Raw genomic sequence first — 13,795 nt, 5'->3', positions numbered from 1 at the left:
CTCAAAAAGAATTGAAATACAAGGGAAAAAACTTAAAACCAAATATATAGAGATGATAGAGGCACTTAAAAATGAATAAATACTTTACATAAATTCATGAAAGCAGAAACAAACAAACAATGGGAGAAAATCAATAAACTCTTCCATGAAAGCTAGGAAAATGCAAACAATTGGAATAAAACAATAAACCTCTTAAATAAAGCCAGATAAAACAAAAAAATCGTTAAAGGAAATAAATACTACTGTTTAAGACCTGACAATCGAAATAAAAACAATGAAGAAAACAGAACCTGAGGGGATTCCAGAAATGAAAAATTTAGGATAACAAAGAGGAATTACAGAAGCAAGCTTCACCATTAGAATAGAGAAATGTTAAAAGTTAAACTCAGAACAAAACTGCTTTCCCCTCTGAGCAGGCTGGCTTAGCAGAAGGTCACAGCTGCTTCCATGTAAGACCAGCAGGAGTTCATTTGAATGAGTCCTGGTTTGTTTTCTGGCTCAGGCCTGTGACATCACTGTAAATAATTTCATTCTTTTCTTTTTATAACTTTAAAAAAATATTTATGAAATGCTTTGCCTATATGTGTCTCTGTGTTGTGCCCACCAAGGCCAGAAAAAAGCAAGAGATGCCTGGGACTAGAGTTACACCAAATTGTTAGCAACCATGTGGGTTCTGGGAATGGAACCTGGGTCCTCTTAAAACACCCAGTGCTCTTAATTGCTGAGCTGTCAATCTAGCTCCTTTTTTATTTAAAATTTATTTTCATAATTTTTTAAGTAAAAGATATTGCATCACTTTCCCCTTTTATCTCTTCATTCCATCCCTTCCCAAGTCCTGTCCAAATTTTCCCTTTTTAAGTGTGGTTGAATAAGTATGCTGAAATGCATTAATACAATCTCCTGCATCCATACTTGTTGGTTTTATATATATGGATAATGGGCTGACCATGTTGTATTGGCTAAATAATTAGGGGGCCTCATCTTTGTCTGAGGTTAATTTTTTCAGGAGAATTCTACTTTTTAATCAGCATCTGGTATCTGACCCTGACTAGACTACCTTGGATAGGAAACATAATCAAGAATAGAAAACTTAGGTTGGAAAATATCCTACCAGTTAAGAGCACTGGAGATTCTTTCAGAGCATCCAGCTTCCATTCCCAGTACATACTGAGACTCACTAATTTCTCTAACTCCAGTATCAGGAGTCCTGACACCACCTCCTCACTTCCCTGTCCACCATAAAAAGAGGAGACTGTGACCATATAAACTATTTTTTAAGTTGTGAGTGATAGTGCATTCTTTTACTGCCAGCAAACTGGGCACAGAGGCAGGAAGATCATTGTGAGTTTTAAAGCCTGTGCCACAGTCTACACACACACACACACACACACACACACACACACACACACACACACACACAGAATGAGAAAAAGAGAGAGAGAAAAGAGAGAACTGAATTACATACAAAAAAAGGAGCATTGGAGAATTAGAACAACACAATACCTCTTAAAGTCATTTGAAGTGTCTGTCACTGGTACCCATAGAATCATTTTCAAAAATAAATATGGCCAAGCATGATAGCACATTCCATTAATTCCAGTCACTGTGAGAAACTGAACATTTGACAGTGGGCCACCCCCTTACCATGTGACCTGAACTGCCCATTGTCAGCTGGAGGTTACCCAACCCACTAAGTCATAAAGTGGGACATGCACAGCTGCTGTGGTATTGTCTTTCTGCATTCTGTGAATATGTGTTGCTTCCATTGGTTTGTAAAGAAGCTGCTATGGCCTTTGACAAGGCAGAACAGAATGAAGTGGGTAATCCAAGAGAGATACAGCAAGAAGAAAGGCGGAGTCAGAGCAGATGCTTTGACAGATAACAGCTGTGATTGTGGTGAACACTTGTAATTCTAGCACTTTTTGAAACATAGAAGGAACAGAAATTCAAGGATTCAAATGAGTTCAAGGTCACCTGAGAGCCTATTGCAAAAAAACGCAACTAAATACACAATAGCAATAAAGTCTAACAGAGACAAGATCAATCAGATTTCCTATAATGGGGGCAAAAGCTGAGGGGACGTAGCAAAGGCTTAGTAAGTAACAGCAGTGATTACTTTTAATGGGCACCTAGGGTTGATTTCTAGCATTGACATGGATGCTCATAGTCATCTTTTATTCCAGGTGCAGGGAATCTGACATACACTTCTGGCTTTGATAGGTACCAGAAATACAAGTGATACACAGACATACATGTAGGCAAAGTACAAACATAGGAAACCTTAAATTAAAACTGCCATCTTCTTGTAAGAAATGTGCTAAGAAAAAAAGTGGGTAAGGAGTGGCTACATATTGTGTGGATTATAAACATAAAAAGGCAATAGTGTAAAAACAAGCACCAGGATTGCATACACAATTTTAGTAGGCTGAAGTACAGACAAATAGCACTCTTGGATTCTGGCTATGCATAATTTCTTGTTCACCTCCTTCTTAACCCAGGGCCCCTACATTCACAGAAAACACCAAACTGGTCCTTAAAGCCACACTGGATAAACAGGTTTATCACTGTGACAAAGCAAGGCACTGAGTTACCCTACAAGGAGCATAACCTGTTTTCAGTGGTCTAGAAGAACATACTCTGGGAGTGTAGGAAAACTTTATTCCTTAAATTGTATTTGTCTGGCCCATTCTGGGACATTGTTTCAGTTATCAAAAGGTAATAATAGCATCACTTAAATAAACATAATGTCTCCAATCTACCATAGGACTAAAAACGTATCCTGAATTTAAGTAATCTGAACTCAAAATTCCTAACTTCTGACTGAAGAATAAAAAAAAAATCTAGCCTAATGGTTATCTATTTGTAAGCAAGAGCTACATTTGTTAGCTGATTTCACATTTGCTACAATACATAATCATTTAATTAGACATTTATGAGGGGAGAAAATACCTGGAAAATAAATGATAGTTTATTGGACACAAAACTGTAATCCCAGCTTTTGGAACATAGTAGGATTACCTGAAGGATGAGACTTGCATGATCTATATAGATGAATTCCAGGAAAGCTACCCAACAAAACTAGTTCAGATATATTGAATAATTCATTAATTATAATTTTAAAAACTGGGCAGATATAATTTAGCTACAACATTTATTAGGCTTTATGACAAAATGAAAGACAATTCCTTACACAGTCTCAATATTATCCACAAGAAAAACATGAGTCTTTGTTCAAAGACAAGCTGTATGAAACAAAAGCCTTAAAAACTAAAAAAATGTAGTCATCTAACTGCACAATTTTCTACTATAAGTAAAGTAGAGGAAGTAAAATCTCATACGAAAGATTTATTAAGCAAAGAGGTTGATCTATTTACTGAGATCATAAAAAAGAAAAAATATTTTCAGACATCACACAAGCATTTCTAAGGAAAAAAGCAGCTCAGTGGTAGAGCAATGCCTAGCACGAGCCCTGCTTGGGTTTCACTCCAAGATGAAATTGTCTAGAATAATAAATCCAAGATATGCAAAAAAATGTAATTCTAAGTGCAAATAAGCTTTTTAAAAGAAAAACTGAGTAATGATGAATGATTTAGAACTCATTTGTAAAGACATGGACCGCAAAGGTCAAAGAGCAAACAGAAGTCAAGCAGATGTGAATGAAAAAAAGATTATTCTTCAACTCTGAACCAAAACCTGTGCAGTATGAAAAAAGAGCAACATTTTCACAGTTAACATGTTTAAATCATAAGCTGGGCAGTGACTTGTGTGGGGCTAAGAGCTACAAGAAAAGGCCATCATCTCATGAATATGGAATTAAAAGCTACCTCAGCCTCCTAAAAACCAGGTCACAAAATAAGTAAGTCTGCACAAAAATTTTTACCCCCCTTGATTTATTCTGCTTTTTCAAAGTACAACCTATATTGACATTTATTGGTCATATAAAGACTATCTCAGCCAGATGTGGCAGGATAGACTTTAATCCCAGGACTCTGGAGTTCAAGACAAGCTTATTTCTGAGCTTGAAGCCAGCCTGCTCTACTCAGCAATGCCAGACCCATCAAGGATACATGATGAGAGTGATTCAAAGAACCTAAATGAAGGCCAAGCATGCTGGTGTAAGCTTTTATTCTCAGCACTTGTGAGTCAGAGGCAGAAGGATCTGTGTGTAAGTTCCAGGCCAGCCTGATATATATGAAAATTTCAGAACAGTAAGGGCTACAGAAACAGAATGTGTCAAAAATCAAACCAAGTCCAAACAAGGTCTATTTTCATTAGATCAAAACATAAAATCCTTTATTATTTAAGCTTCAAGAGACTTTAAATTTTCAGTGTCTCCAAGAGTAACAGCCATTTCTTAGGACTGATTTATTTTCAACATTTAAGTGTTTTTCCATCTTACATAGCAACCACAGTTCCCTCTCCCTCCCCTCAACCTACTTATACCACCTTCCCCTACCCTGCCTCCAACCACTCCATAGAGAGGGCAAGGTCTCCAATGCAGATTTGACAAAGTCTGGAATATAAAGTTGAGGCAGGACCAAGTCCCCAACCCCTCTGCATCAAGGCTGAGCAAGGTTTCCCTCCATAGGCAAAGTGCTCCAAAATGCCTGTTCATGCAATAGGGATAAATCCTGGTCCCATTTTCAGGGATACCACACACTACAGAAGCCTCACAACTGTCAGCCACATTCAGAGGATCTAATTTGGTCTTATTTAGGTTCCCCAGCTGTCAGTTCAGAGTCCTTGAGTTCCCAATAGCTCAGGTTAGCTGTATCTGTGGGTTTCCCCATCATGATCTTAAACTCCCTTCTCATGTAATCCCTCCTCCCTCTCTTTTACTGGACTCCAGGAGCTCAGCCCATTGCTTAGCTATGGATTTCTGCATCTGCTTCCATCATTTATAGTCACAGCCTCATGTGGTACTGATAAAGATTCAAAATCATCCTTCTAAACCACTAATATTAAATGCAAAATATTTTATGCAACTTCTCCTCATAGTAGCCAAAGTATTCCAAGTATCACACTTGGCAAATATTTATGTTATGGCTACCAGGAATGACTACTTTCATAGGGTAAGTTCTTGTCAGAACATGCTGTTATGTCATACAAATAAAACACAAGAAATCAAAGAAAAACATCCAGTTCTGTGCAAATTTATTCAACACACATCTGAACTGTTCTTTAAACACTGATACTGTTTTTAAAAGTTTTTTTGTGGGTGTATGTGTATATATTTGTCTGTGTATGTCTTTTTGTGTGAAGTGTGTTCACATGTTTGTGTGTATGTGTTTGTGTGGTGTGTGTGGTTTATGCGATCTTTGTCTCTGTATATGTTTGTGTGTCTTTATGTTTGTGCACATATTTGTGTGAATGTGTGTTTTTGTGTTTGTGTATATAGTTTGTGTTTTGAGTGCAGTGTGTGTATTTTTGTGTGGTGTGCATGTTTATATGTATATTGTGCATCTATTTGTATACGTGTGTGCATGTGAAAGAAAGAGGTATGTGTGATGTGGGTGTCTGTTGGACGTGTAGTGCACATACATGCTAGACCTCACATACAGTGGCCAATTAACAACTTTGAGGACTTGGTTCTCTCTATCATGTGTTCCCAGGAACAGGCTTATTGCACGTGTACAGCAATGTGCTATGACTTGATAAGTCATCTCAATATCTCATTAATACATGTAAATAAACTTTATATAAAATAATTGCAGGCACCTAAAGTCAATGCAAATATATTGTCTTGTGTGATAGCTTTTTGAACAAACAAGAAATAACTCAGGTTTACTACTGAACCATCTTAGGTGAATTTCATGATTGGGGAGATTTTAGTGATAATATTATTTTATCTAAAGCAATAGTGGCTACAATTAACAAAATTCCCTATAACCACTGGTCTATGAACCTGTTAACACCAGTTTGAAAGTTCTCTAGTGCTAAACATTAGATAGATACCTTTGTCACAGGACAAAGTTGGCAACTCTAGATATACAAATTATAATACCATCCATTAGTATAGGCAAGTGATGGGGAATTCTTAAACTTTAAAATATATAGAATACATGTACTAGCAAATAATCACTCTAATGTGAAGATTCCACATGACACTAACTTGAGAGTTCCTATTTCTCTGAAACTCTCTAGGGCTGCAAATTGCAAATACCAACATTAAATAATTCTTATTGAAAATTAGATTTTCTAGGATCCATCTCCTAACTGGTATGAGTCAGAGTAACTCAGATGGTGTTGAGTAAGCTGGAATAAGCTCTTCTTGCTATCCTGACAAGCAGAAAAACATGATTACCATTATCCTAAACTTGTTGAGTATTTGTTTTTAAATCCCTCATGTCATTCCCTCATTGCGTGAATGGAGCAATGGATGTGAACAATTGCCCTCAGTCTCTGTGGACTCTCTTATATAGCTCTATTGGCTGAACTACTTTCCTTTCTAACCCTACAAGAAACAGTAAACTCAGGCCTTCTGATTTAACACGAACCATTTATTATTAATAGAAATACATGACATATTACCCCAGCATTCAGAAGCTGGGAAGAAAGATGCCATGAATCAGTGGCCTCCCTGGGCTAGAAGACAAAACAACAAAATAATTCTTTTCAAGATAGTAAGGAGAGGCCTAACAATTTCAAGTCCTTTGCAGTCAGAAAATCACATTTGGGTACTTTTTTTTTTTAATTCCAACTTTCTTCTCTGTTGGTGTGATTAAGTTCTCTAACCAAAAGTAACTCAGAAAATTAACAAGTTTTGGTTTGGGTTTTTTGTTTGTTTGTTTGTTTTTTGTTTTTTTGTTGTTGTTTTCTGGTTGTTGTTTTTTTGGTGTTTGTTAATACCCGTAGGCCACAATCCCTCCTTTTGGGAGCTTAGAATAGAAACTCAAGCTAATATATGAAGGGAAAATATAAAGAAGCATTGCTTTCTGGCTTTCTCTCTTGCTCTGTCACTGTCTCATACTAAGCTTGCTCACTTATCCAACCCAGGCCCACTTTCTTAGATATATTACCAACTCAGTGGAAGAGCCTTCCCACATCAATCAAAATCAACAGAATCTCTCTCAGACTTAGCAACAAGATATTTTTGTCTAGGTACACTCTCAACTCAGGTACCCCCAGATGACTCTAGGCGATGTCATGCTTACAGCTGAGGCTAATTAAGAAAAAAAAGACAATAATAAATGGTTATTTTATATAGGTTTAAAGTTCCAAAGCCAATGTATTAATTTTATAAATCATTTAAGCAGCAAAAACAGAAACATGAAGATAGCAACAACCAGAAACCACACATATCCCTGGAAATGGGAAGAGACAAGCCTCTAAGATCAAAAAGATGAAACTAAAACTGTATCTCCACAAAAAATTTACAAACCAACAAATAAACAATGAACTCATAAGAAGAAATTTTTAGAATACAAAATTGTTGAAGGTCCATCATTTTCCAGAGAAACAACAATATAATGAGATGATAATCAAACTAACAACATAGATGGCACCACAGAAAAAACGAGATGGAAAAATATAAATACAAATATATCATGGTCCCCTAAATAAGAACAAAAAGATTCTAATCAAAATCAATCTACAAGAAATCACTGACCAGCCCACATCCTGTACAGTATTTTTCTCCTTTGCCAAAAATAGAAAATGTGTTGTGTGAGGAGGGTGTGCCACCAATGTTGGAGAAGTTTACTTCAAGTTTTCTGATGTTTTAATTTTATAGAAAATAGTTTGACTTCTAAAAGGATCTCATTCTTTAATGATAAAGAAAAGAAAGTCTGTTAGGAACACTTAGACACCATTTTTCCCATATGATTGATGACTGCCTTTAAGTCTGAATCAAAGTGAAGAAATAAAGACTTTAAAAAAAATAAAAAAAAACAATAGACTTTGAATGTATCAGTGTACACCTAAAAAAACTTGTTTTGCTGTAATTGTTTTATAAGTCATAAGTGTTTTGAAAACAAGTGTTTTTCTGCAATTTTTGCATATGTTTGTGCATGAGGAAGAATGTTTTCCATACATATACAGGATATGGACTAGTAGATAACTATGAGCCTCTCACCTTTAAATGTTGGTATCAGAACTCAGGTCATTCTCAAAAAGAATATGTGTTGAGCTACCTGCTAAAACCATAACATTTTTTTTTTGGTTTTTTCGAGACAGGGTTTCTCTGTGTAGCTTTGCGCCTTTCCTGGAACTCACTTTGGAGACCAGGCTGGCCTCAAACTCACAGAGATCCGCCTGGCTCTGCCTCCCGAGTGCTGGGATTAAAGGCGTGCGCCACCACCGCCCGGCAACCATAACATGTTTTATCCAATAAACCAAAAGTCTTTCACATATAAACAACAACCTAAATAAATACAGAAGCAAACAAATGATCCTTGTGAACATGGATGCATGAAACTGAAGTTGTTGCCTATAGTAAATTTACAGCATAAAATGAACACAGTCCATTAACAATGCTCAATAATTTACCATAAGATAACTGATTACAAAGCTGCTTTCACAGTGAAAACACTCAAAGTGATCACTGGGATTATGAAAAAAAAATTGTACACAGGTTGACATATTATGATTTCTATACTTACTACTAAGCTACAGTGATCAAGAATGAGAGTAATATTTTGAAAAAATAGAGGATAGGGAGAAAAACAAAAAACAAAGCCAGAAAAATATAGTCAACAATAAATGAGAGACCAAAGGTAAATTAACCAGGAAAAATGTGAACTTGAACAATGTTACCCAGCTACCTATGATTCTATGTGTATAGAAAGTAAATAAGCACACACTTCACAACTACCACAAAATTAACTCAAAGTGACCCTTGAACAATTGATTTTAACCCTCAAGCTACTGATATTTTTTACAAAAGCAGAAGCCCCATGTTCTAGGCCTCTCTTTGCAAAAGGAGGTGATCTCTTGCTATGGCTCTGTAGCCCCTTATGCCTCTTTGTGGTTTCAGGGAAGTGAGCTGCACTGATGTCCAATCCCAAAGCAACATAGAAGAATAAATTATAATCTGTTTTATATCACACGGATTATGGCACTAAATGTGAATTCTATCCTATCTATCTACCCAACACCGTGCATACCTAAAAAAACCTCTGTATCTCACAAACTCCTTTGTCCCCTAGAAGTAAACTTTGCTGAACCACACCATTGCATCTGGTGGGATCAGAAAGTGAGAAGTGTTCTGATAATGTACTGCTGAAACACAATCCACATCACCATCTTTCTACCAGTTTCTAAAATACTGAAAACATTTATGAGAGAAACCTAAAATTGGAATGCAATATTCAGAACTTTTAGAAACCAGACTTTCAGTGTTCTAATGTGTCTTCCAATTACACACCAAAAGCTTGCCTGTGAGTACACACTGGACAGTGATATTACAGGAATCACATCCTCCTATGCCAGGACTGCAGTCTCCCCCTACCAAAGAAATCCATTCACAGTGAAGCTCAAAGTATAAGGACCACTGCCCAGGTCACTACATAGACAAACAGAACCATGGTCTGGCTCATCATCCATCCAAATACCAATAGACATAACAGCTCAACAGACCTGTTTGGAATACCCTATCCTGACCATGGCATAGCTGGTGGTCTTCCCTACAACTATTTACAGCAGAAGCAGAACATAATCCTGGAATGAATCTGCAAGCTATCTATCACTCTCTTCTTACTCGTTGAAAAGTATTCCATAAGTCTTTCCTTGGCTAGGGTCACCCAGCTGTGCCTCAAAATATCAGCAACTCTCCTACTGGGTGATCAGAGATCGGAGGACACAGAAAGCACAGATCCTTCCAGCTCTGCCCTTCCAGCCCAGGGGGTAGGGTCCTAGTCTAGAAAGTTTCCATTTTTTGAGACATTCTTCTACTCTCTTAGAGCATATCCTGTTCCTCATCCAAAGCACTGGTTCCTTTGGGAGAACATTTAATTATATACTCAACATGCAGTGCAGGCAACCCATTGCCTCATCATAGCTGGGAAATTGTGTAGCCAAAAAAGGTCACATTCACACAGTAACTGTTGTTACTGCATAACTCTCATTAAAGAAAAACAGGCCATGAGTTAGAAAACAATGAGTGATCATGGTATGGCTTGGAGACAGGAAAGAGGATGTGGATATGATGTAGGTAAAATCTCAAAAATATATTTTGAAAAGTTGAAATGGGCATAATGGCCATGTGCTCCAGAGTCTACGGATTTGTATTAGAACACATGAAAGATTTCTCAAGCCTTTATCTTCTGGGTGTATATCCAAAATCTGCAAAACAATAGTCCCATTAGGCATGGCTACATTTTACACACATATATATAGGTGTGTGTGTAATATATACATATATATGTATATATGTTTATACGTATATATACACATACATATATACATATATATGCATTTACATATATATTTTTTTATATATATATATATATATTTCTTTTTTGATTAAACTACTGTAACTATAGCAATTTGGTTTCATGATAATGTCAGTTCTTTATCCAGATTCTTGATTGCCCTTGTCTAGAGGACTCCAAGAAATGGCCAATCAGGACATTTATTGAACATCTAAAATTGATTACCTAATTCCACATAGCTATTCTCAAGTACTCTTGAAGTAGGAAATCTGTCAACCCCCAACCTGTCTCTCCCTTTCTGAACTGTGACTCCACCAGCTTCAAAGATGATCAATGAACTCAATTGTTGCACAGGTCCCTGTTCATTTATAACTCTCCACTAAAAGCAAGAGAGATTGGGGGTTACTCATTAACTGGTATATTTTTTTTTCTTCTCACTGACCAGTCAAGGCCCAGAATGGAAGGAATTGGAGGAATTTTTTTCCCAGCACTGGGCAGCAGAGGCAGGATTAGGTCTTCAATGCAATTCTCAATTTCATAGAATGAGGAAAGCTTAAACTAAAGGAGACATTGCTCTACACAGAAATCAATACTCAACATCACTTGAGAGAAAAGGAATAAAACTACAGATTACCTAGAGACATTGGAGAACAGAAACAAATAGAGATAAGAACAGCAATCCACTAAAAATGATACCAATAAGTAATCTTTAAAATAATATAAATAATGTATTTTTACGATAAAAAATTTATGCTATATTGATTTTGAAAAAGAATAGGCCATTCCCTAGTGGAGGGGATGATCATTAATATGAGATAGATTGATCTTGTCTAATTTGTATATGTTGGCTGCTGAGATCTATAATTGGCATGTCGAGTTATAGTCATTAACCTGTTTCTCAAACCTCTCAGTTCTGACATAAATATGTCAAGCAGTATTTGACAGATCTGCATAAGAGAATTGCCTAATTGCAAATTCAGTATTCATTGGTTCAAGATTAATTTTCCGAAACTCTACATTCACACCATCTTTATAAAATATTATTGTCTGTGACCATTCATGTGACATAAATTAAAACTTGATGAGAAATTATAAAACAACTCTTGCTACCATAATCAGGCCTATGGTGGTATTTAACTTGTACTGAAATGTGATTTTAATTGTATGTTAATAAATAAAGTTGCCTGGGGGTCAGAGCTATTAGAGCCATAGCAAGAGAGTGGTAGTGGTGGCGCATGCCTTTAATCCCAGCACTTGCTAGACAGAGCTAGGTAGATCTCTGTGTGTTCAAGAATACAGCCAGCATTGGAGACACACGTCTTTAATCTCAATACCAACCATAGAAGACCTGGAAGTCTCTACAGGCAGGCAATGACGAGGCAGGCATATGTTTGGGTTTATAACCAATGAGAAGGCAGAACAGAAAGACTATATAAGACAAACACACAAGAAGTAGGTTCCCTTTCGGAGAGCTCTCTTGGCTGAAGAGGATCGCTAAAGCAGGAAGGTTGAGGCTCTTAGCTCTGACCTCTTGGCTTTCTTCTCTGAATTGGCTCTGTGCTTCTTATTTAATAAGATGGTTGGTTACATCTACACAGGTCTTTTTTACAGTAGTGACTCCAGCAGGTGATTGTCTACCCTGCTTTCCCCTGGAGTGTGCACAATAAACTATTTCCACTATTTGGTCTGGAGTCATAAGCAATGCTCCACATGCGAAATCTTTTCTGGTGACTGCATTGGATAGTCAACTACATGACTCAAATGGATAATTTTAAAACTCTTAGGTGGTACAGTCATTTAATTTAAGTATTTTGAAGGTGTAGTGTAGAGAACAGTGAGATCATTGGCCTGGAGAGCAAGAGAATGGAATCAAGGACACCCTAGTCAACATAAAAGAGCTTCTCTCCAAAATATTTTTCTAACAGGATGGAAATTCTGCTGTCCTAGAATTAATGTAGACTTAACAGTGAGAAATCACTCTTAGGATATGAATAAAGAAAAATACCTTTAATGATAGTGTGCATCCATCTCTGGCAAATGCTTAAATAGGAGACAGCCTTGACACATTTCGGCATTCACCATGTGAATTCATCCTTGTGTCTTTTAGCTTCACGCTCTGGGTTGCACTTTCAACAATGTAAATAGAGACAGGCAACTTGTAGGTCTAGCCATTTGGGCAGATGGTTGAGTTAGATAGCAAAAATATTCCCAGAATTATTTCTTAAACATACCAGACACCTGAGACAGCAAGTTATTCTTTAGTGACATTTTGCCTGGCATTAAAGCTGACAGAGGATGAGAATGATGGGAAAAGTGGAAGGTAGTAAAGATAAGAGCTGGGTTGAGGAGGTCTTGCACAAGCTATATTTTATGTCATGTAAGCTTCTTAAGGAAAATAGCATCTTGTATACTACTTCTTGGCGGGGGGGAATGGAAGGGAACAGATGACTTCCATGAAGTCAGCAGAAACCATCATACAATGGGACAGACTCAGGTGGAGGCTAATCAAACAGTGCCATAAAGGGGAACACAGGGCATCTCGAGGAACATTACTGAGTAAGCCCACAAGTGGTCTTGGGACTGATAACCACAGTTCCATGTGGGATCTGAAGCCACCCCACCATAAAAGGTCTGGTTCCAGAACATTAGTAGTTCACCCAAACATATTCCTGATCTTAGGGAAGGAGCTCTGTTTTATTGTCAAGTTTATCAGGACCTTAGGGTAAAGCTCTCAAGGCCTAGGCCCCATGCTATTGCTAGCTCTCCCAAGAATATTCCTCCTCCTTGACTGAGGGCCTAAAAGAAATCATTGCTTGATAAGGCCGGTCTCTTAACACAACAGTATTTTTATTTAAAAATAAATATCACATGGTGTCATATTACCCATCTGGCAGAACTATGCTTATCTCAAGAAAACTGGAACATTGGGGCACTGCCAGGCCTCTAAAGTTGGTTTGTGACCCTATAATGCCTCAATAAGCAGCTTGTTAAAATTTAATTCTTTGATATGTTTGGGCCTAGTGGCTTGTTATATATCTGTAGTGGCTGCTTTGTGATGTTTTGGAGCCAAATGTCTGGACAATCCTGATGAACGTATAATGTATATCCTACCCTTGTAAACTCTAATCAGACCTGGTTAGCATGTACTTATAATTGGCGTGTATTAGGGGCAGTCCTCCCTCCTCTAAATTCTATTTTGTGTGAATTACTATCTCCTAAGCATTAGTAAATCCTTTAAATCACCAATTCTATTCATCTACATCACACCTTAGTGGGGAGTGCTATCCAATGCACAGGATGCCTTTTACAACCCCCCACAAAATTAATTATAAATGGATATTACATGTGAAAATTAAATGCAAAGCACTGAACCTCTATATGGTAATAGAAGGTATTCTCTAAGTTTGGCATCATGCTTTCCACGG

General features: G+C 37.1%; 1 protein-coding gene across 1 annotated transcript in view; it reads right to left on the bottom strand.

Annotated features, from left to right (window-relative positions):
* LOC128102850 (zinc finger protein 431-like) overlaps positions 1-98 on the bottom strand; it is a 33,490-nt gene extending 33,392 nt beyond the window's left edge. The window contains exon 1 of the mRNA XM_052726743.1: positions 89-98. Within this exon, the coding sequence (XP_052582703.1) occupies positions 89-98 (10 nt within the window). The remainder of the gene's footprint in view (positions 1-88) is intronic.
* Between the last annotated feature and the right edge of the window lie 13,697 nt (positions 99-13,795).

This window comes from Peromyscus californicus, unplaced genomic scaffold (genome assembly GCF_007827085.1).
Source record: "Peromyscus californicus insignis strain IS unplaced genomic scaffold, ASM782708v3 Scaffold_82__1_contigs__length_181997, whole genome shotgun sequence".
In the NCBI taxonomy this organism is placed as follows: Eukaryota; Metazoa; Chordata; class Mammalia; order Rodentia; family Cricetidae; genus Peromyscus; species Peromyscus californicus.
The sequence above is the reverse complement of the archived record's forward strand: the minus strand, read 5'-3'. Positions and strand labels throughout refer to the sequence as shown.